The sequence below is a fragment of the Oxyura jamaicensis genome, chromosome 14 (genome assembly GCF_011077185.1).
Source record: "Oxyura jamaicensis isolate SHBP4307 breed ruddy duck chromosome 14, BPBGC_Ojam_1.0, whole genome shotgun sequence".
NCBI lineage: Eukaryota > Metazoa > Chordata > Aves > Anseriformes > Anatidae > Oxyura > Oxyura jamaicensis.
This window is the reverse complement of record NC_048906.1, coordinates 11925607-11949515: the sequence shown is the minus strand read 5'-3', so window position 1 is coordinate 11949515 and position 23909 is coordinate 11925607. Positions and strand designations below refer to the sequence as shown.

Sequence of the window (23909 nt, the reverse complement as noted above, 5' to 3'; positions counted from 1 at the left end):
ATTCTGCATACTCCCTTCAGGTGACTGCAGATTTAGTGCAGGAAACATGCAAGCACAGTAAGAAGATCCCAGGTAGGGGAAAGTCTGGGGAGAGAGCGAGCTCATTCAGGACTTTGTCACTAAAATGTGCAGTTCTGATGACTGTATTTCAGGCAGTATGAAGATGCATCTCCTTCCACTGGCACCTCTTTTGTATAAACAAAGAGACGTCCTAAAACACAGGAGAATGGATGAGATTAATTTCCACCCATTCTGCCAATCATGCACAGCACTAATGGCAAAGCACATTAGCTTGATCGTTTTTTAAACTGCTTTCTTCTACAACAGTTAGTGATGGTCCCAATTTAAATGTGAGCTCCCAGACTTTAGGAAAAATTAAATATAAGAGTCTACTCTTCCCTCAGCGAAGTCTTCATCTCCATACAAACTTAGGCAGACACCATTGTAGCCCCTTCTCCTTTTAAAAGGCGTGGGTTTTCTAGTTACAACTCCCAGTGACAACCCGAACTCCTGGCCTCACTAAAATCAACAGCACAACAAAAAATCAACAGGACTCAGCTGCAGCCAGGCTGTCACCATCTCCCCTCTGTCTCATGAAGATGGCTGAGATGCAGCCATGCAGCCCTTCTGCTGCGGAGTCATTGCTACAAACGCACGTAGAGGAGGCCCCAGGACAAATGTCTCACCCACAGGTGACTCAGCTCTACGCGGACTCATCAGTCCGATGACGTGTGATGTGTACCTAAGTGCTCTCCCCAGGGCTGGAGATACGGCTATCAGGCCACCCAGCAGATGCAGGGTGCCAGACCCATGGGCCCTTAGCATCAACTCAGGTAAGGATGAGACACAAGCAAGATTTGGAAAGCAAGGGGCAGGATGAACAGATCTCCTGGTTTAGAACTTCAGCTGGGACTTAAACAGACGAGCTGTTGGGCTTCGGGGCCAGCGTGTGCCATGCTGCAAGTCTCAGCATCCTGCTGGCTCTCCTGTTTGGGCAAGCAGATGTGGAGGTGCTGTTCTGGGGGCTGTACCTCCCCACACGTGTCGGTCCAGTACTCCAACACCCAGTTTAGCAGCTCAATGATCAAGTCCTTCAAGCTTTGGCATCAGGCTCAGTATAAGCCTGGAGGAGGAAAGCATGGCCCTGGGCCATGCACTAACTCCGAGACCTTGCAGCAACACAGGGATCAGGTCTGACAGCTGGCCGAATTGCGCTGCATGCCAGGTAGTTCCGCCTGCACTCTCCACCCATGAAACGTTACATGGCCTAACTCAGCTGCTGCTTAAAGCTCTTAGCTTGCTGCTTCTCAGACAACATGAAAGGAGAAGGGGAGAACACGGGGCAATAAACCAAAACAGTGTGATTGCCAACACCCATGAGGCCCTGATCTGGAGCATACCGGCAGTTATTACACTTGAGATGGTGTGAAAGGCAATGCCCAAGCAGCCAAGGGCATGAAGAGTGTCAGGTGAAAAGCTGCTGTGGTCGTAAGTAGCAGTTCTCTGTGCAAGCCTCTTTAGCAGTGGAATTAAAAACTTGTAGCAAGAGACAGTGGAAGATGCTGAAGCCACTCAGCACGGGTAAAGCCCTGATACTCATCAGTGAAACAAAATCACAGCATTCAAACTCTACAGCTCAGCACGAGCTTGACAGGACTCTAAAATACAGATTCACAACCAAACATGCCCTGCAGGCTGTATTGCAGGGAGGGAAGCACCAGGAAATGTTAAGGATTACTTCCACCTGTAACATGCCTTTTTTCCCTTCCACTTCTCTAGAAGGTTCTGGTCCTGTTAGGGAATTTTAGTTTGGAAAGACTAAATTTCTAGTCAGAAGTGAAGAACCCAAAAAGCTTCATTGCATCATCTGGCTCATTCCACTGGGACACCTCGGTTTGTCAGATGGCTTTTTCTGCTCTTGTTTTGAATGTTGCAAAAACTTTGTTTCTGCTGCTTCTCCTGGGAGATTTTTCAACGTCTCTGAAGTTTCACATCAAGCAGCTTCCCTCTCTCCATGCTATTTAGAGAACAGGTGCATCCCAGGCAGGGTTTTAACCTACGTGCCTGAATTAGAAGGGTCACCCTGTGCATGCTGTCACTGGAAATGCTTCTCACTCCCGCTTCAAAGACTACGTACAGAGTTCAGGCACTCGCATGTCCCCATTAGGTGCCTTAAAGTGCACAAAGTAACAAGCAAAGAATCTGTGCCCACTTTTCCATAGCACGAAGCAGCAATTTCTAATTTCCTCAGCCATGCATTGCTCTTGTTCTACCTGGTTATTTCAGTCTTTGGAAAAAGTCTGCAACTTTCAAGCTTGAGCCTTTGTACACGTAAAGCTCTTCTGGTAACGTAGTCGCCACCAACTTGCCAGCAGGAAAATCCGAAAAGTTTGCGTTTGTGTTACAGAAATACCACATTAAAGAACTGCTGTACTTTCTGCAAGTCCTCTCCCACACATCAAACTTCCTGTTGGTTCAGGCTCCACTGTTTAAAGTCTTTTTGCAGCACTGAGTTGCAACATCAAGGCAAGTTTGGTGCCCAGGATCCACTTCTGGAATTCTCATCCTTGTTTAGCCAAAACTGAATAAAAAAAAATGAGCTTTGCTTAAGTGAGAAGCAAAGAGGGAGCTTTGTGTAGACCTGCTTTCAATCAGTACTGTTGTCTCAAAAAAAAAAAAAAAAAAAAAAGAAGAAAAACCAACACTTGTGCTGGAAGTCAGGAGGGAAACTAAAGAAGGAGCAAGTAGGGAACTGATCATCAGGAGGTGCAACAAAAGCAATTATTTGGAGCTTAAAAAAAAAAAATCACAAAAAAATCACCTTCACTTCCACTTAAGGATGGAGGTTCCCTTCCCTGAAACCTTGCTGACACGATCACTCACCCAGTCCTGCTGTGCCCTGACTCCTCTCTCACAGCAGGCATCTGTACAGGTCGGGAGTTCAAAAAATGCTCCGGGAAGCGTGCAAAGAGATGTCAAGTGGTAGATGGTGGGGTTGTACCCTTTGGGCAAGGGCTCCAGGGTACAGAGCACTGGAGAAAGTGCAATACAAAAGCAGCGTGCCTTAATGAAACAAATTAGCAGAGGCAAAAAGCAACAGTGCTGGCTAGAGGTTTCCTGTGTCCCTAGGGTTAATGCTTGCATCCTAAGGCTTACCAGCAGAAAGTACTTCCATGTTAAAATGAAATTCTCTTTCTGCTGACAAGGAACACTGTAGCTAATGACTTCTGTGGGGATTATGCCACTCCTAACCTAACCTGAGGTTTTAACGACTGCTCTGTGAGTTTACTCTTCACGTCTGAAGTGAGTTACTGGAGGTTAATGGGCAGCATGCATAGTATTAATAAGAAAGCCTCAAAGAAAGATTGCAAGAGAAAAGCAATCTGTTTGGCGTTCCAAACAGACTGAAAAAACACTAGAACAACTGACTGAAAACAAGACCTTGGCTTAACCTTTAAGCACATTGTTGAATGTATTACAGCAACTGCCATCAACTGCATGTAAAGCCGTACACAGAGCTAGTCAGCACATGGCCGGATGGCAGCTTTACCTGATGTTCCTCCTCCCTCCACTCCTACCCATTTGTTTCATCCACCCATCAGGCCTTGTGTTTCAGACTAAGCTACCTGGAGCAAGGATGGGCATTCACTGTCTGCCTTTCCAACAGATAGCAGCAGGTCCTTTGGTCAACTCAGGCTTGCATACACCGCTCCAAAATAAAGTAAATAAAAAGCAAGTACGGATCACAGGCCCTGTACAAAGCTTTCAGACCAATGAAGTTAAAAAATGGGATACTGAATTTTCCATGTAGAATTTATACTGGTTGCATTTTAATGACACTTGGGAACATTCTCAGTTGGTACCACTTTGGAAAGCTTCAGGCAGACAACAGGGTTAGCTGCTGCCTGCTGAGAGGCTGGCTCATTGTGCCTTGCTTAGAGAAGTCAGCCTTTCTGTTTAACTGCAAGACACATCTATTAAAAAGCCATGATACGTTGTGGTCTCTGTGTAATTCAGGCCTGGGAACCTGGGTGGCACAGAGCATTTGAACTCAGGAAGAGAATGTGGCCTTTAAATTAACTTTCATTTTTCTATGGCATCAAGGCAAAGACCTACCCCCAGAAAGTGCCTGCTATCTTGCTGTTCAACTTCTAATGATTTATAATCCCCCTAATAGGGGATTTGCATAAAAGCCCTGACTGTTTTAAATGATGCCTTACTTTATGCCTTCCAAGTATACAGCAGATTTATCTTTTACAAGTATGTCAGCCTGCTTTATTGCACTTGCCTGTACTTGAAAGCTACAGTGACTGCAAATCAACAATATTAAGCCTCCTTTTCCTTCAGAGAAGTGGGATAAACCTTGAGGCAAATTGCTGAGTGCACTGCTAAGCCCCTAAGCTTTCATGGCATTGATTCTCACATTGTAATAGTAATCCCCAAATCTGGTTGGGATTGCAGCAAAGTTCTCATGCTACGTTATTTTCAGAACTAAAGTTTGCTGTGAACCAGAATTGCAGCCTTCACAATTCCCTGGAATTGTATCTCAAGTTTTCTGGATGATTTAGGAATACTGGGGAAAAAACATGATCAAATAAAGGCTGGTGACGTCATGGGAAAGGAATAAGTGGAAAATTCCCTCAAAAGGTATGGAAATCAGGTAGCGTTCAGTGCTTCTTTGAAAAGCTGGGATAAATATTTACTGTAAAGTGGGAGAGGCAGTTAAGTACTTAGAGGCCTAAAAGCAATGTTTGATGCCCACAGGGAATAAACTCCCTGAGAAAGCCCAAGGTACACGAATTCTTGTAACATTACATTCACTTGAATATGTTACGGAACACTTGCTAAACTTACAGAAGTGAAAAAGTTAATTATCATTCTATTTCTAGACAGCATGAGGTGAATGTTCCTACAGACGTCTCTAAGAAAGCGAGTTTAATCACTTGATTTTAAGTGGTGCTATGTCCTTGTAATCTCATGCACTTCAGTGGAAAATCAACACTGCTTTGAAGAATTTATTTTCAAACAGAGTTTAAATGCTTAGCTAAACCAAATGAAAATACCTGTAATACGGGAACAACAACAGCTTCTACTGGACATAATGAGAAAAAAAAAAAACACAGAAGCCCAAGCATTTCTGTACAGTACCTGAGGATCAGGACTAACAGTAGTGATGCAACTCAGCAGGACAGAGGGAATTTCAGGAGCAAGTGGATATAGCTGGTTTTGGAAGCAATTGACCAGATTTGGTCTCCACCAGATAACATCTGGAAGCCACGTACAGGATAGAAATTCGGTAATCCTTTGGAAAAAAACGGATGTTCCTTGGAGATCTTCTTCAGTCTGCAAAAAGTCAACAATTAAAATGCATTGGTGATAGGCACTGGACCTTGCTGTTCTGTGCTGCACTGTGTACCTGTAACAGCTCTTTCTGCCTGCAACAATCCCAGCCTCGTGTTTCGTGCATCTGCCATACAACTGCACTTCAGTGTCTCCAAATCAAAATCTTAATTTAACACCTCTCAACCTCCCAAACCATCACAACCTGCATCTCTGCAACCAGAGCTTCTGAACTTGTCCCCTTACCCACAGAAAGCACACTCCTCCCACGATCCTGCCGTCACTCTGCAAAGTCTCCACTGACCAAAGACAGAGCTGAAGGTCCCGATACTGTCTGGGTTTGTGACACCAGAGACAGGACTTGAGAGCAGATGTCTGCAACAGCCAGTTATGCCCACCAGCTGACTGTGGGACATGCTCACACCATAGCCTGGGGACACGCTTCCATGTGGACTTGCCTCAAAAACCCCTTTGGTAAAGGGGCTGGGAAGATCAGCAGCATTGCCCTTCCACCACAATCCTGGATACATGTGGACAGCTCAGGTATAAAACCCCATCGTGGTTGATAACTGGAGAGTTAACAGCAATCTTCGACTGGCAGCCAGACACTGGTATAAAATAACTGGCTCATGACATCTGACAGCCCGCAAATACTGCTCCAAAGCACATTGCATACCCACATCCCTCTTGAAGAGGGAGAAAATGCCATACACCGGGTTACAAAACAGTCTGATACAACAAAACATAAATTTGCAAAGGGCTTCATAGGGATAGAAATGAAAATATTTATTTATTTCAGGATTTTTAAAAGATTGATACTAATATTGATACATTAATTTTGAACACTGCACTGCTAAATTACATTTTTCCATCATTTAACCTCCCCTCTAAGCCCTTTGTTCTTTCAAGTTTGTTCTTAATTAGTCAGATTTTCAGAGAACAAATTGGTGACCTCAGTGAAACCCAATCAGAAATGAACAGAATTAGCAATTAAGCAAAGCATCTTCTCCATATCCTCTATTACAGCACCTAGAAATTAGAACTCGAGCAGAAAAGGTCTGAAAAAAAAAAAAAAAGCCCCAAATCTAATGACAGAGATGGTGAGCTCTTCTGAACCACCACGGAATTGTTAAGTGATCGAAGCGTACCGAGAAGAACCATGCTGCTCTGCGTGGTGCTAGTGTGCCTAATTGGGAATGCTGAGTAGATTCTTAGAAAGCATACTCTGTACAAATCTAATTCCCATCAGACATGCCTGTAAATGCAGCTCGTCGATCTGCATGCAGAAATTACAAGAGGTGTACGAGCATTTGCTCTCACAACTCAAGAAACCAAAACCACGCAGGAATATTCAAATTTTTCTCACTTTTCTCAATTGTTTGGAAGGAGCACTGAAATAAAACGAGCAAAACTAAACCCCCAAAAAGCAACAGAAATGGGATTAAAACATCACAGAAGCATATTATAGAGAAACAGATGTCATCATAATTGAATAAGCCAAAAGTTAATCTGCTCAGGACAGGAACATTTTCCTTGAGAAACCCTTATTATATTCATAACCATATGAAAGACATAGATGGCAGTGAAGAAGCTAGTAAATAAAGAATTGATGGCTTACAGGTCCGTAATGTAGCTCATCTCCATTTACTAGTAACTGAAAAAAAAAAACAAAAAAAAAACAACACAAAAACCAAAGAAACACCCCAAAGCAACCAGCAGTACACTACAGCTACATGAAAGCAGCCGGCTGCCTTGTTCCAGTTGCTGGTGGTGAACTGTACCCCAGCATTATTGGAGCTGTGATGCTAGGGCAGGCGCCAAGCCACAGAATCAAATACATCAAAGCCAATGAGAGCAATGAACACCCTCAGGGTGTTCAGTCACACCAGGGGCAGGAATTATCAGTGAGGCAAGCTGGAGAAGGTGAAACCTTGCTCTCTTGATACAGACAGGTCCTCAGATTCTAGCAATCCAATGTCTGCTGTAAAAATCATATTTGTGTTACAATCTGAACAAAATCCATGGACAACTGTCGTTTTGCTGCTATCACAAGATACAAGCACAGACACACAAAGGTGGGCATTTCCTTCCTAGCATCAAATAAGCAAAGATCTACCTAGTAAGCTGTGTAGCCTGTACATCTTAGGCACTGAAAATGGACCCTGGACCTTCCACTTATAAACATTAAATATCAGTTGTCAGAATGCTGTTGGTTAAAATTTATGCTACTTGGTATGCCTCTCTACACAATATAAAAAAAGGTAAGTAAAACGTTCCTACTTTTTTATAGTCATTCTTGGAGTCAGTAGATGCAATAGGAATGCCTGGGAACACTTATTTTTCCTGGATTTTCCTATTTTGAAGGAAGCCCTGGTAGCTGGTTCTTACGGCGTCAACAGGAGACAAATAGAACAAGAATCAGTAAATGCCACAACAGAATAATTTTATTATCCGATTAAACCACTGAAGTATTGTACATTAACTCTACAGAACAAAACTGAAGACTTAAGTGTGAAAAGTGAAGTCTACCACATTTCTCTCCAACAATAGCTGGAGCTGTTCATGGGGAGGAGTGGGGAGACGGGACTAGCCTCCCCGTTAGGGCTGGTTGTTTTCCTCATCTCTGCTGTGGGCTGACATTTCTGAAAGACTTTTGTTGTTCCTATCAGCTTAAATCTCCGCTGGGGAAAGAGCAGCAGCTTTATGAACGCCTCAAGAAAGCAAAACTGACAGAAGTCATTGTTATCAAAATGACATACGGCAGAGCCTCCAATAAGAGGAAACCTCAGTTATCGAGTCTCACTTTGAGCACCACCATCCAAATGCCTTGCCTGTTCACTTCCTTGCACACTAGCTGAACTCAACAGCAACATTAGTGGCTGGAAATGGGGCAGTAAAAAGCATTTACTGTTTATATGCGGACTGGAAACACCACGAGGCTCATTCTGACAACCTGTGACAGAATCCTTCCCAGCTCCAAGCAAACCTTCGGAGCAGCCTGAGCTTGCAGCTTCACGAGTTCATTCAATTATTTGACACCAGATACATATTTTGAGCATACTCAGTGCTCATCAGTTCTGATGTGCTGGTCAGCTCCTCATCTGAGATCAGCAGACAGTGACAAGGCAACTGGACAGAAGACAGGTTAGTCCCTGTTCCTGTTTTCTTTGTTTCACAGAAAACATCTGAAATTGAGTCACCTGAGACAGAAATCAACACTAAGCCCTTGTCCTGCCTAGCAGGCTGCTTAGCCTCATTAGCCCTGCGCTGCTTCTGCCAACAGATGCCCAAACACTAGCAGAAAGGTGTGGGTTTTTTTGAGTAGTGTTTTAATCATGACATTTTTGCCAGCATCAATCATTTACGTGTGCAAGCACTGGAGCCGCAGCTGTCATACTCCAGGCTTTATGACACGTCATGGGAAATTCAATCTTTACTGCTGATAGGCAGGCAGCTCCGAGCAAAGAATGCTCACTGCAGCTGAGCAAGGGAAACTTAAGCAAGTTGTCCCCCCACAAGAGGGGCATGGGCTTATTAGAGCGAGTCCGGAGGAGGGCTATATGGATTATCAAGGGGCTGGAGCACCTCTGCTATGGAGCCAGGCTGAGGGAACTGGGGTTGTTCAGCCTGGAGACGAGAAGGCTCCAAGGAGACCTTACAGCAGCCTTCCAGCGCCTATAGGGGGCTTCTGGAAATCTGGGGAGGGACTCTCTGTCAGGGGGTGTAGGGATAGGACAAGGGGGAATGGCTTTAAAATAAATGAGGGTGGGTTTAGATCAGATATAAGGACTAAATTCTTTACTCAGAGGGCGGTGAGGCACTGGAACAGGTTGCCCAGAGAAGCTGTGGGTGCCCCATCCCTGGAGGTGTTCAAGGCCAGGCGAGATGGGGCTTTGGGCAGCCTGGGCTGAGGGAGGTGTCCCTGATCATAGCAGGGAGTTGGAATTAGATGATCTTTAAGGTCCCTTCCAACCCAAAGCACTCTATGATTCTATTGGATCCTACAGGATCTTTTCAGCATAGAGGAAGTGTCAAGAATTAGTGCATCCCTCTCCACATTCCTATTACCAGTCAGTGAGGAAGGATGAAGAGACAGTGCAGCTGTTGAGGTGAGGCAGGCATTCTCAGGAGTAGGAAACCCACCCCCAGCTTGCCAAACCCAAAGCAACCCTTATGAAGGTTGCTTTGAGCCATCTGGGAGATGCTCACCATACCCATCAGAGCATAGGCCCGTGTCTCAGCTGAGGTTGGTCAATAGCAGGATCGTCAGTCAAGCAAGTGACCCACAGGAGGCCTCAGGTACAAAAGGATCACTGTTCCCTAAATATGCTTGGGAACATGTTCCAGCAAGAGCCACCTACATGGCATAGGTAGGTGTAGGTATGTCTACCAGGCAAGAGTAGCAAGGCCACAGCAGGTCTCAGGGTACTACCTAACAAGCTGTCTCCACAAAGGAAAACAAACTAGTCGATACTCTGAGTATCTCGATGTGATCTGTTTCAAATTAGCTCTGTTAAAAGACAACAACTCTGGGCCCTACTTTGTTCCATTTCACAGCTCTGCTGTTTTCAGGACACGAGCTCCTATCATGCCTTACAATACACTGTGCCACCTACACATGCTAGATTTTCAGCTTCTGTGCTAGACCTTTCAGCTTGGTGTTTTGGTGCACAGCACAGACTCTGTAGTCTAGCAGAGTTGAAGGAACAGAGTCTCGGGTCCTATCTTTGGGTCCTGACTCCTGGGAGCCAAATAGCAAGACAACATTCCCTCTCATAGGCCACACTCCTCACACGGTTAAAATATAACAGCACAAAACATGATGCACGCCAAACATATGTCTCCTCAGTCAAGCCCCTGCACTGTGGGGTTACAGCCACCAAAAATATATTAACAGCTAATGAGCAGCAGAGACAAAAGACTTTGCCATATAGAGCTGGTTTCTCATCTGCACATAATCTAAATTCAGCATAACTGAGGACAGCTTGAGCTGGCAATTAGCTGTAAGCAGTCTTTCAGTTCACACAGTACTGGGCTGTTCCCCCATTCTAATTTAGAGCAGCGCTTATGCTTTTTTGTCCTGGCTCACTGAAATTTGAGCTTGAATTGGCATACTCAAGGCTGGTCTCTAGTGAAAAACAGCAGTAACTGCCTGTGGCAGTTCCGTATGACTAGCAAGTGTAAAGGCTGTTACTTACTTTAATCTTCTGGATCTCGGTGCTGTTTTGGGCTAGAGATTCATCTGGTGGCATTAGACAAGCATATAGGGCCAATCCATCCTCTTGCCAGGCCTGCTGTAGCCCTACCACCTGAAATGGAGCTTTGGGTCCACCTTCAATTTTCACAGGAGGCACCTGTAAATCCATTTGAACATAATTTCATTTTTAGATGGTTGTATTTAGAGACTGAAGGTAACCCCTTATCTTGCTCTGTTGCTTTTGAGTAGTCACATAATGTGCAATAACCCAGGGAGCACCCTCACTTGATTAGTGGATTAGCTGTGGTTTAGCCACTAGAAAAATCAATAAAGACCAAATTAAATAGGAATAACATGTAGGTTTTGATAAGTCATAGGATTTATTTTCTCAGTGAGGACTCTCATGACTTGCAAGCTCTGACTTCCACCAGTTTCACTAAGTGAAAGCAAGAAGCTACACTTGTTCTTTAGTCTAGCAAGAAATGAGAACCAGGTCCCTGTCAACACCGCACATTCGTGTCACCGTGGCACTGCATGCTGCCTTTATCAATGATAATGAAATCAGTCCAATCTCAGTTCAAAAACCAGTGCTCAGTGATTATGCCATTCTGATGAGCTATTGTAGGCATCTTTAATAAGACTTCACCTTCCTATTAGGGATCTCTAAAAGCCAAAACCCCGTCAATCTCTATCCAGTGAATCCACCTGGTAGTTAGACTTGAGGTGATTTCTTTTTGTCAGATTTTTTCTTGTCCGTACCTGTGTGGGAGGTATTGTATCTGCCAATATACATATCTGATCCAAAACAAGGAGGATAAAAAGGGACTTTTGCCAGCCCCAAGATGAACACTGGGCATCTTTTATCATGAGCATCAGTTTTGTTCCAGAGACAGGATTCCAGGAGGAGAGACCGCTTGTTGGCTCACAAGGCTGCCCCAAATGAGGCTGAAACAGGATGCATTTTAGCAATGGATCACACGAGAAACCTTACCATTGGGTAGAAAAAAGACCGAAGAGATATCCAAAACAGCCTGAGAAGACATCACAGCACTGCAAAGCATCCTGAAACTTGGGTAGCAGGTGAAAGAGGGCAGAGGACCATCAGAAAGTCAGACACAAGCAACCAAAGCCACAAGAAAGAGCAGCAGCCATGTGAGGCAAAGATCCCTGACCCAGATCGTGTACTAGATGAAGAAACAGGCAAGCTTGCATTACAGGACTGTAATTCCTTCCCAGGGTTCTGGTGAATACTGAAACCACTTAAGCCTTGTTCTCATGGTTTACACCATCACTATGATCTCTAGATAGATTAATAGCTCTGCTATTCACGGCATACATAAAACCAAGCTATTTACAGTGAGATAAATGCCTTTAAAAATATATTCTCAACACAAGCCACGGGTGCATTTTCAAACTGTGGAATAGGTCAGTTGCGTCACTCAAAATAGCACTACCAAGGCCTTGACTGCCTTGAATACTAGTTTGGCATGGGGATTTCTGCAGCAGTTCTGCTACTGGAGAATGCTCACATCTCTTCCACATTCTCCACTAGTAGAAATCAGCATATCTTCAAGGAAGACAATACAGACATGCTGATTTACACAAGCCAGGAAGCCAGTGATTCAGTGGAATTACACAGATGATCAGCAGATGAGAATTTGGTCTAAAATGCTTCAACTTTTCTTTCATTACAGAAATGCAGACATTTTCATTGCTATCCAACAGCTGTTTGGGAACCTGCTTGAAATCATTTTGTGGCTTTTACCCCAGTTTGTATTGGGCATAAAGTCCATCACAACATTTGACCCTCTTAGCAGAGGCTGAACCCTGGAAGCTGAGATGCCCTGTCAGGCTCAAAGAGAGCTGCTGCAAGTCAGAGCTCAGGCATTTTAAGTGGGAGTAAAGAGAAGAAACCTCACACCACAGCTGTTCATGAGCTAACTACTTTCTGAATGGAAGATTCAGACTTGGGGGTTGTTCAAGTGGCAATTTTCATTAGCACTGAACTAACATTAAGGAACGTTGGCAATGTTTTAATGGAAGCATGAACATCATTAACAATTAATAGTGTTTAAGTGGAGTTTAAGTGATTTAAAAGCCTTGTGCATGCTGTCCACTCACGGTGAAATTTACGTTGAGTGCATGGATAGGTATGCCAACGTCTTTAACAAGGGAAAATAAGAAGGCCAACATGCCGGGCTGAGGGGAAAGAAAGAATACTTCCCATTTTCCTTAGAGGAAAAGGGTAGCATCAGATGAATGGGAGGACTGAAGGTTTCTTTAGAGGGAAAAAGGTGTGATCCAAAGGACAACTAAGACAAAACAGACCAGCACTTGTTTACTGCCCTCTTGGCTATCGGAAAGGATTTGTTCTTAAATAGAACTGTCGAGACAAGCGAATGGATGGAAATGTCTCCGTTTTGCTGCGGACCAAGTATAATACTTAGCCCTCTGCTTTCAGTAGCCACTTTTGATTACTTTGAGTCCGCCTCACTATTTTTTTAAATTAATATATTTATTTATTTTTTACTTTCTCTGCCATGCTCTTTGTAAACTACAGGCACAATCCAGGAAGACTTGCATTTAAAGACAAGTTAGGACATAATTTCTCCTTCCTTCAGCCACTGCTTTGTAGCTGTTGGAAGAAAGCGATTTCGAGAACCTATTCACTGGAGGGAAAAACACACCCTTAATCATGCAGAACCTTCTTTTGTGCAGTCGCTGCACATACTCACCAGAGACAGAAGCCACGTCACAAGGGCATTGTAGATGTTGGCTGCTCTCAGCACTACGTCAGGCACCTGCCCACTGCACTGGTCTGTAGATACCTGGCCACAACTTGACAGCCAAATTGTCATAAGCAGCACCTCATTTTTCATAGTGGCTGATCTAGGTATTGTGTCAATATCTGGCAGATAAGAGGCTTCCTGTCAAAAAAAAAAAAAAAAAGTAGGAAAAAGAACGTCATTTGGATTACTGGAACCGTGTTCATCATCACAAATGAATTATATTCATTGCCATCACAGGAGGGACAATTAATATCTAGTGATCAGAGAGGAAGCGGGAGCCATAAAAGCTAGGTCATTATATCAGTGACACATTCTGGAGTACTTCAGTTTTTCTTGGAGAGCTGTCACCTGGGTCTTCATTTAGCCTCATACCACTTGGTAAATGGAAGATTACGTGGTCACAGCTGGATATAGCATGATCAGATTTACTCTGTATTCTTTAAGATTTGGCATTGTTTTTTTAAAAAATCAGTGAACACCCTCAAGGCAAGCATGACAGAAATGTCAAAACTTTCATCATTTTGTGCTTCATCTACTACCTCATTCACAGATGATGATACCTTTAAGTGAATTAATCTCCTATTTTTTACTTTAGTATTGATACTTGGTTATTTAGGATGCAAATCCATCTCCTTGAAGAGACCTGTTCTTTAACAAACAACCCCAACCTTGAATTGTGGGATTATAGTTTAAGGGATCTCTTCTGTTTCTCCAAAGATGCTGTAAAAGTTTCTCCAAAGTAGCTGTAATTATTAGCTGAATTGCTATTCCTATCTATATTCAGTCTGCTGCCCCGACATTTCTTCTGTAAATTAGGAAACTAATCCCTAAAATTATGAAGATTATCCAGTACCCTTGAGTATTGTTCCTCAATGGGTATGATCCTTGAATAAGGACCCTAAGGCCCCCCCAAAGGCATGCTGAGAGCATGTATTCTACCAGCTTAGACACACATTCATTTATAAATAGCTGGAGCTGTTTATGGTGGTGTTATTTCCAAGCTACTAGTTACAGCATCAGGTGAAGGCTATGCTCACCACTTCAGAGTCAGCAAAGTGCAACAAGACTGCACTTCCTGTGCACATCAGTGCAATCAGCCAGACTAGACCGCTAATTAAGGTGGGTAGAATTAACCCGAAGTGACCTACTGTAGTACGAGGCTAGCAGGCTCCCCTTTCCGTGAGCTGAGCTGTGGGAACACAGGAGGAGCACAATGAGAACAGAAGGGTGTTGAGGAGCAGCTGGGCAGTTGTTTCCAGTTGCTCCAAGTAGCCCTTAATGAGGATGTCTGCCCATGCCTTTACACTGAATTAACCTTAATTTGATTTACCTGAATGTACTTTGGAAGCAAAATCAGCTAAATCCAATTAAAGCCACTTTAATTCTGAATTAAAACATTCACAAAGGTGTTTAATGACTAATCCACTTGACAAGTTAATGTGCTTTGACTTTTGTGCCTGTCCTCAAAACACAGGATTCCTTAAAATGGTTTTCAAAAAAAAAACTATAAATACAAAGCCACAAGCAGATCTACTGTGTTGCCCAGTCATTTTGCTGCTAAGGCAGCTGCCTACAAGCACCAAATAAAAAGTGCATTTATTAGTAATAAAGGAAAAATAGTCATGCAAAATCTTCTGATGCTGCAGATCTGCAGTACTAATGTTACTGTAGTCCTAGGAAGCTAACATGGCTTTGACAATACCATCATAATTCTCCAAGGAAGAGGCCTGAAAAGAAACTTGGAGACTTTCAGAAAAATATGACCATCTTCTATAGGCTGTTTGGAGACGTGGTTCTTTCTTCCTCTCTCACCAACCATATGGGGAGTGCAATCAATGACTGGAGGTAACTCGAGAGCTAAAGATTAAACCAGATCTATTCCTTAAGCAGAAGAACTTTTCCAAATCTACTTGGCCCAGTGGCATGGGAGGTCTCAGTAAGTTTTCTGACCAAGCTTAGATAAGAATTTCACTTCTCCATGAGCGAATGAGGCTTTAGCGTTAGGTCAGAGGTTGGACTAGATAATCTTGGAGGTCTCTTCCAACCTAGGTGATTCTGTGAACATTGCTCCTTGCCCTTCTCTTCCTCTGTCAGACTCCTTACCCAACAAAGATCTAGGCAAAGAAGAACTTAACTAGTTGCAGAAATACTAAGGCTAATGAACAAAAAAACGAAAAGGAGCTAATCCTGTTTAATTCCAAGCAATAACTGCTGAAGTCGGCTACGTTCAATGCTTTCTTAGTATGCCTTTGCTCAGCATTGTCCAATTTATCTAGTCTATCTATGAAGAGAGTCCAATTTCCCTGCGTTACACTGACTTTTGTGACAGTATTAGATTGTAAAAAGATAAAAATGACTGAAATCCTGAGCTATTTTTGGTTGCTCTGGCTAGAATTGTGCTGTCAATCACAGACAGGCTTGCAGCTGATTGTACTCAAGTACCAGCAATTACCACAGAGTAAATAAGATAAAATTTCCTATTTCCAAAGTGCTTGCTATTTTATTTTGCAATTATAGTTTACAACATTGCAGCTTACAGCCCTTCAGCTTGATTCTCCATCCACCCTTCCACACCCAGTTCTGGCCACATTTCCCCCCTGCTGTGACACAACGACAGCGCAAGCAGAAGCATCGGCCACGCTGAGCAGCCAGGGAAGAACACACGTCTATAGGTCGCGTTAAATATATGTATGTAAAAATTAAATAACCCACCCCCAAATCCACACTGAAAAGAAAGGAGGAGAAATTAATTGCAAGATGTCTTATGGATACCTATATCTTCTAGCTTTAAGCCACAAAAAAAAAGTAATTCAAAGGGATCTGCACAGATCTGCCTTTTTTTTTTTTTTAAATCAGAGCTGTTTATAATCACAGCAAGCTGAAGCTTAGTGGATACAAGTTTGTCAGCCAAGACTAATGTCATTTTGTTTCTAATAAAATAGCTCTAATTGGTTAAATGATGCTTTTGTTGATGGTTTTTGAAAAGACTAGTTGGCACTGCTTTTACTACGCCTGCACACCACCTTGGACAAACAGCTCTGTTGCCCTAGAACTGGGAAAGATTATCAAAGCTGTTAGAGGCTGGAATGACAGAGCAGCAGCTCAGGAGCCAAGGGGTCAGCTAAGAACTTTGCTGCTGGCTCCCAGCTAGGTATAAGGCCGATGGCAAGTGAAAGTGATTGCCATCCAACTGTTATTTGGAAAACACTCTACATTACATGTTTGGAAAGTTCCTTTCACTGCACAGATCCAAGAAAGCAGCCAGTATTTCTCATCAGAATCAGCTCACCCAGCCTGAGGGTTATCTCCCCGTGGAAGGACAGGTCAAGGAGCAGCAAACTTTTTACAGACACAGCCTTACTTTTGCAAATAAAGAAAACTTCAGTATTTTCCTTCTAGCACTCTTTTCCCAATACAAACTAAACTGATGCTAATGCTGAAGCAAGGCATCACGTTCAATCAAAATAAACTCTCTACTATGCTGAGCAGACTCTATAGCACAGAGAGCTAAACAAAAGCATCTGCTGCATGTAAAGCATATACGTTGTACTTACTGAGTCTCCTCCTTCTTTACTGGAGGAGGTGAATGAGGGGGAAGGGGAGGAATAGGAAGAATCTTACTCTCATTGGCTGTAGGCTTAATCAAAATAATTGTTTTCAGCCATGTCTAAATTTATCCTTCTATGTCATCCGCACCCTAGCTTGGATCACAGATTTCAGAGGCAATCCCTGATGAATGGCAAATTACTGACTGCAGAAACCTTCTGCCAAATGATGCATCTGCTGTACGTTTGTAAATGTGAACTGATTTCTAGGTACTTTAGCAGCTCTAGCTAATTTCTCTAATGAAAATTCTATACTCTCATGCTGAAATAGCTCTAGCATTGCATGTTCATGCTTTGCTGGAGGCACAGCTCACAGTACAAAACACAAGCGTGCTGATTATGTGGTGATACATCTATTTTCCATGCAGTCATGTTGCTAATGTAGGACAGTGGATAGTTGGGATACCTTTAACACTTGTACCCCTCTCCTCAAACCAAAGCAGATAACACTTCCATGGCTTCTAAAAATCCTTGCGTTAGATGAAGCCATATTGGAAATGTCAAGTGTTTGTTCATTTTCATTCTGCAGGGAAGGAAAAATGATGACAATGCCATCTGCTAGATTATCTGAAATTCCACATTAGATTGTGGAATAAACTGTGAAACTATTCAAAGAACTGCTTTATCATTGCAAAGCGGGAGCAACAGATAAGAATGCGGAAAGTATCCGCATTTCCTGTATGCAACTGGCAGAACATACCGTAATTAGAAAGGCAACATTTAATAGTAAAAAGGAGAGGATGATTGATGTTAATGGTCTGAATGGTCTTTCTGTTAATGCATTTTTGTACTAGATTCACTCTATATAGCACGAATGGCTTTCTGAATATCAAACGTGCTGAGGTTATGGACCTGAAAAATATAATGGCAGCAAGATATTATTGCATTTTTTTAATTTGAACTGAGCTTCAGATTGCTAAAAGGGAGGGCATACAAGCCTCCAAAGCAGATAACTCTCCCAGAGTAAGATTGCAGGAACTCAAAGAGCTGAGAAACAGGAGCATTATTTGCTATGATCTTGGTAGTTCTCCAGATAGGGCACTACATACTGTGTGAGGTCAAGTTAAAAAAATAATAATAATAAAGAAAATTGCTGAAAATTATTTTCATGTTCTGGACAATTCTTCTTAATCTTTGGCATGAAGAATATAATCTCTTCTGATTCAGAAGGAGCCACTTATCCATCCTTGGCATCATGGAGGTGCTAAAGCTAGCCAGTGCCTCTGCTGGAGCACAAAGAGGGTAAGAGTCAGAGTGAAATGTCAGCTCACCACCAGCAATTACTGAGTATAGGAGTGCAGTTCAGAGATGACACACAGGAAGGAACTGAGCTCTGCTTGGCACAGGAACCAAGGACAGAAAAATTCACTTTGTACACCTTTTCCTGTTGCTGCCATCTGAGCATCGTCAACCCCAAATGCAATCTAAAGGAGCTTTATGTCCACCACAGCTCTGGCAGTCAGTGATAGGTAGGATCAGTTACATTTCTGGGTCAGGATGTGTCATTGTTCTACAACAATCCCTTTTCATCCTATCCCATCCTATATTCCCTATAAGGGATTTTTCAACTGCTTCCCTAGAATTAACATCTGTGCAACAAAAAATATATAACCCTTCTGGCAGGAGAGCCAAGGATGTGGCCCAAAGAATACATTAGAGAGAGACTGTGATCATTCAGGATCACACAGAAAAGTATTTTTGGCCCCAAAATTCAACATACTTCTTTGATTGTTGTTGTCTGCAGTGAACAAGACAAGTCCACAGCATCAAGCATTTGGTCCTAAATAAGAATCTTGTACCTTAGGGCATGCTCTGTCCTAACCTGCTCAACTCTTGCCTGTGCTGCCAGAACTCCTAATGCAAGAACAAAGCACTGCCCTTGTCACACTGTCTCTCCTGTACACCAGCGTGAGACTTACTGGGATTTCTTGCTCTGTGCTGGGTTGGGAACGTTATCACTGAGAGTCTTACACAGCCAGGTAATGGTCTCTTGGGCAACATCTTTCTAGTCACTGTGAGATCACTAGATCAGAAGAGTATGAATGAAACAAGAACATCTATCAGTCAGCAGCGATGGGGAAAGCACAGTCAGAGTGACTGTGACTTCCTTGATAGAATTGCTCCCTGAAATACTTCATTAGCACATAGAATGTTCTAATTAGTATTTAAAGCCAGCTAGGAGTACGTGTCAAATACCAGCCTAGTTTTCAGATGACTGAGGACTAATTCCAACATAATTCTAATGTTCACGAGAACACAATGTTTGTGTGGTTATGAAGCATATTAACTAATCAAAAGTGTTTTTAAATGGTTATTTTTCACCTAAATATATTCAAGAAAAATTGTGTAAACTGAGGGCATTTGGCAACAAGTCTGAATGCAGCTAAAAAACATTCAAGTAACTGGCAAAAATAACATGCAAGAAGCAGCTGTTTTACACACAATTTCTTCTTTATTTGCTAGAAGTGGGAAAATTTTCTTTCAAAGACTCAACTCCTCAGGTAAACAAAGGAACGCTCTGAAAATTGCACTAAAATTTAAATCAAAGTAGCATTGAATCCCATTTGATTTTGTTTGCTTTCTGAGACATAATCATTAAAAATGAGAAGTGCCTTCTCCATGATTGGTGTTTACATTACAGTAACACTTAGGCTTGGAGGGATTCAGAGCCTCATTGTGCTGGTATTCTATGCACACATAACAAAAAGCTCCTACTCTGAGTTTCTCCTCCTGGTTGACAAGCAGCAGCTGAAATATGTGAAAGAAGTTAAATTATTTACACATTTCATGTGAACACAGTATTGGGAATTAGGAACTTGTGCCTTAGTCTTGGCTCTGGAATGGATTATTTCTCTATGAAACTGCAAACTGAGTAAAACATTTCCTTATCCTAGATCCCCTCTAACCAAATTGAATATCAAAAGCCTATATAACACTCCAGAGAGGAAGAGAGTAAAATTACCAAGAAAAATTATGAAAACTTTTTTAAACGTTACTGAAACAGCATAATGTCTAAAATCCAAGCAGTAGTATCTCTATATTCTGTTGTTCTTCAGCTGATTTCAAACTGTCTCACAAATGAAATGTGCTGATTTCCATACCTGCAGCAGGGAAGGAAATTGTACACAGTCACTTTGAAAGCCTGTGGTAGAGCATGGAATCGGTCCTCAGCCATCTGAAAACTAGGCTGGTATTTCACAACTGTTCCCAGCTGGCTTTAAATACTCCTAAAAAGGCACAAGTAGTTTGATACTCCAAGAAATTCATCATATGTTTATCAACTTAGGTAAAGCTGTATTTTTTTATTATTATTTTTTAAAAATCTATTCATCTTGTCATGTATTTCTCTGATAGCCTATGGAAATCCCACAGGGAAAAAAAAGGCAGGGAGCTAACTGTGCAGTCTCTTTTGAGTCCTTTATAGCTCCTACAGTTGTAGTACTTAAGTCCCTTCCACTGTGATGTTGAGAGGCATCAGAGGCAGTGTCATGCCCAGCCTCAGAGTGAGCTTAGCCACCCTGCAGAGCGAGCGTGATAACAGGTTCTGGTTTGGACTATCCGTACAGCGTATTGCAGCACTGCTGGTTTGTTGAAGGCTCAGCTGATTTATCCAGAAGTTTTACCAGAGCTTAAGTGGCCTGCTCTTCAACCTCTCGGCTGCCAGTTCATAAATGGATTGTGTCCACCTTGTTATGCAGGCTGGGTGATCTTGTGTCCAACTGCAACATACTATGCATACAACTCTTAGGACCTCTGAGTTCTCTAGGCAGTAAATACGGGTTATCTGTGATTCTGAGAACTGCTAAGTGCTCACCATCTCCAACGAATCTTGTAGGAACTCCAAGTGCGTGGCATGTCGCTGGACAGAGCTTTATGTTTTTAAAATGAAGGTAACTGGAAGATTGTTCCACTTGGTAATTTCAGACAAAGTCTTGAATTCCTTTCAATAGCCCTGTCACTAAGATTAATGTTTCTATAATTATTTCTGTGATAAAGTGTTTACAAGCTGTAACCAAGCTTATCCCCCAACATGTCAAGATTCAAGGCTGTAGTCCAACCAAAGTTATGATGCTAAACAAGCGGGCATGAGGAAAAACCAGGAATACAGTTTAAACTGTAAAGCTTCTTTAACAATAGCATTATAGCTGCATCAGACATGCCTGAACAGCCCCTTGGAAGAGCAGAAGGCCACATTCAACCTCCTTTCATCTACAAATAGTCTCACAGGTCTCAACCATGAGGTAAGGCCAGGAGCTGCAAGTTCCAGGAAAGATGCACATGGCAGGAAGTATTTCTTTACATAAGTAAATTTGACTGGCACTTGTTCATATGCATTGCAACCTTATCGTAGCCGGTCCTTCTGCCAGCAAACACAGGACCTATCAAAGAGCACGGCCTGAAGAGACACAAGGTATAAAAAAGGCTCTCTCCTCCTGTCCTCTTCCAAATGAGAAATAAATATTGGCCCATGGACATTTTACTCTATTGTCTTCAAGTTTAATCTGAACCATTCTTCTCATGTGAACAGAGGAGTGTTTAGGACCTCTACTGGCAGCAAGTTCACGCATGGAATTCTGGAAACTATATTCCTTTTACTTGTATTAACCTTTCCCTTAAGGAGCAACAATGAATGCTTCCATCTGTCAAGATCATGTGTAAGTATATTCAATAATAAGCCTAAACTCATTTTAATTGCCTCCAAGATGTGTCAGGGAATATAAAGGACTAAATATTTCACATTTCCCTATGGCCATTTCAAACTCCCATCAGAGAAACAGCACAAAATCTCATCTTTGAGCAGACCTGACTGTCCCATTCCTTCCATAGCTGGTAAGCACAGTGGACAAAGGTGGAAGCCCCTGCTAAACAACCAGACCAGGTCTCTGTGTGGACATTTAAACGGAAAGAAGTTCTCTAGGGCATTTTGTTAGTCCTGCTGTGTTCGGTACAGAATGAGTGCCTCCTGGTTCTGAGCACAGATGCAACAACGTGGCTGAGAAACCTGCTGAAGCAGACAACAGGTTATTAAAGTAGGATTAGCGTATGCCATGTTTAACTGCTCTTGCTGCATGCTCAGAACTACTGGTGGGAGAGTTATCAGGATGTAAAGTTCCTGACTTGCATTTATCTGTGCCCAAAGCTTGCCAAAGCACACACTTCCAGTAACATCTATTACTCTGAGAACACAGAGCAAGCAAGCAGAATGCTTGTAGAAAGGAAGTTGTTTGTGACAAAGACTTTTACGGCCTAGATTCTCTGTTTGCCTGTTAAGGCAATTCCTCAGGATGCATCTGTGACATCCAGGGCCATGGCAGAGGCGGTAGCAGCCTTAGTTCCTCTAGCTTGTTAACCACAACCAAGGGGACCATAAATCAGTTGAACTCAACTGAGGCATGAAATACTCTGCCAACAAATCCTCCCATTTTCCTACTCTGGTACCATGTGGGAAGATGAAGAGGAGGCCAGAAATACAGGCCCTGTGCCAGCTAACAGTTGCCTTTGATAGAAAAACACTTTCTTGGGAACTTCCATGCTATTCTGAATCCTGTGTGCTGGACTGGTGGTACAAACAGGAACCTTGGCCTTCTGTTTCTGCAAGCTAAATTTAACTACATCATCTCTAATTGCTTTAGTTTATTTTTAAGCCTTTCTTGAGTTGAGGCAGCAGGTTCATTAAGTACAAGAGATTTTAATCTTGCTCCAGGAACTCATTAAATACCTCACTGTACAAAAAGGGAGGAATTCAGGGGCCATCTGCTGGCTGTTTGGCACATCACTGCTGGCCACAACCCCAGACAGAGGCAGACCAAGAGAGTGAGAAGACCTAGAGTGAAGGACAAGCCAAATTCAACTCTGATGCCAGAAAAAGGTTGAGTATTAAATATTTTGCAGTTTTTAAAATTAATTTTTTTAAGCTACAGTAAAACAGTAAGGACTAAATGCTGGTTTCTGTTACCTTCACACAGGTGCAAATGTAGCAGCTGCTGTGGTCTACCATAAATCAAAACAACACTTGGTCACAAGGAGATTTAACATTGCAAGATTAGTTCCAGAGTAACACAGATATAGCAAAGTTCAGTTACTGTGTGACAAGATCATTGTAACTGAAATAAGATACAAGTTTTCCTTGATTTCTCCAAATATGTATATGGCACTACTTCATTGGAGAAAAACTGGCACATCTGTGCAGAACCAGCATAAAAATTATTCCTTTCATAACTGGTGGATCGGGTCCTGGTATGATCTTTCTACTGAGACATTAATTTCACCTTCATTTCTCTTTGGTCAGCGTGGCCCTGCTCTGAAGCAAGTGTATAAAATTACATAGCTTTATCTGTTTCATTTCATAACCTGCAGAAATCTTATAATTCTTTTTCATTTATGCCTCTTCCACATGGATAGAAACAGAGAACTTTTAAGTATTGCTTAGGACATCACCTAAGCACATTCACCTAAGCAGATATACAGAGTTGGTGAGATGCCAAAGCAGCATGGATGGTCCAGCTGGTAAATGGTTAGGTTGGGACCCTGGAACCCACAGTCAATTTCCTTCAGTAACTCTTTGTGCTCAGGTAAGATGCAAGAAAAAGGCAGCTTCCAATGTTATTGTCACACTACCGCATTAAAAAGATCAAGACTCTTCTACAATAGTAATGAAAATCACAGACACCTATTTTAGTAAGACAGGTGAAGAATCAAAACAATTCACTGAAAACTGCAGATCAAGGCATCTTCTACATAAAAAAACACACGGGACCAGTAATTGAACTAAAAATATTTTTAGAGATTTTGGAAATCAACCTCTGCTTTCAGTCATACTGTGCTAGCCCAGGGTACCTGGCACAGTATCTAATCATACAATACTTCAGCACCGCTCCTGATGGCTGGAAAGACCCAGCAATTTTCAGAGATTTTCCTGTGAAAGTCACATCGGATCCAAAGGAGAGTAAGGCAGTAAAAGGCCAAGGAAGGTTTTGA

The 23909-nt window shown here is 42.5% G+C and overlaps 1 protein-coding gene across 7 annotated transcripts in view; it reads right to left on the bottom strand.

The window, feature by feature from the left end:
- Positions 1-23909, bottom strand: part of C14H16orf71 (chromosome 14 C16orf71 homolog) — a 104837-nt gene that overhangs the window by 61095 nt on the left and 19833 nt on the right. For all 7 annotated transcript variants that reach the window (XR_004754694.1, XM_035339973.1, XM_035339975.1 and 4 more), the window contains 3 exons: positions 13273-13464; positions 10539-10694; positions 5149-5343 (listed from right to left, as the gene is read on the bottom strand). Coding sequence is in view for 6 of the 7 variants with exons in the window: in XM_035339973.1 (XP_035195864.1) it covers positions 5149-5343; positions 10539-10694; positions 13273-13464 (543 nt within the window). In the remaining variant the exon portion in view is untranslated. The remainder of the gene's footprint in view (positions 1-5148; positions 5344-10538; positions 10695-13272; positions 13465-23909) is intronic.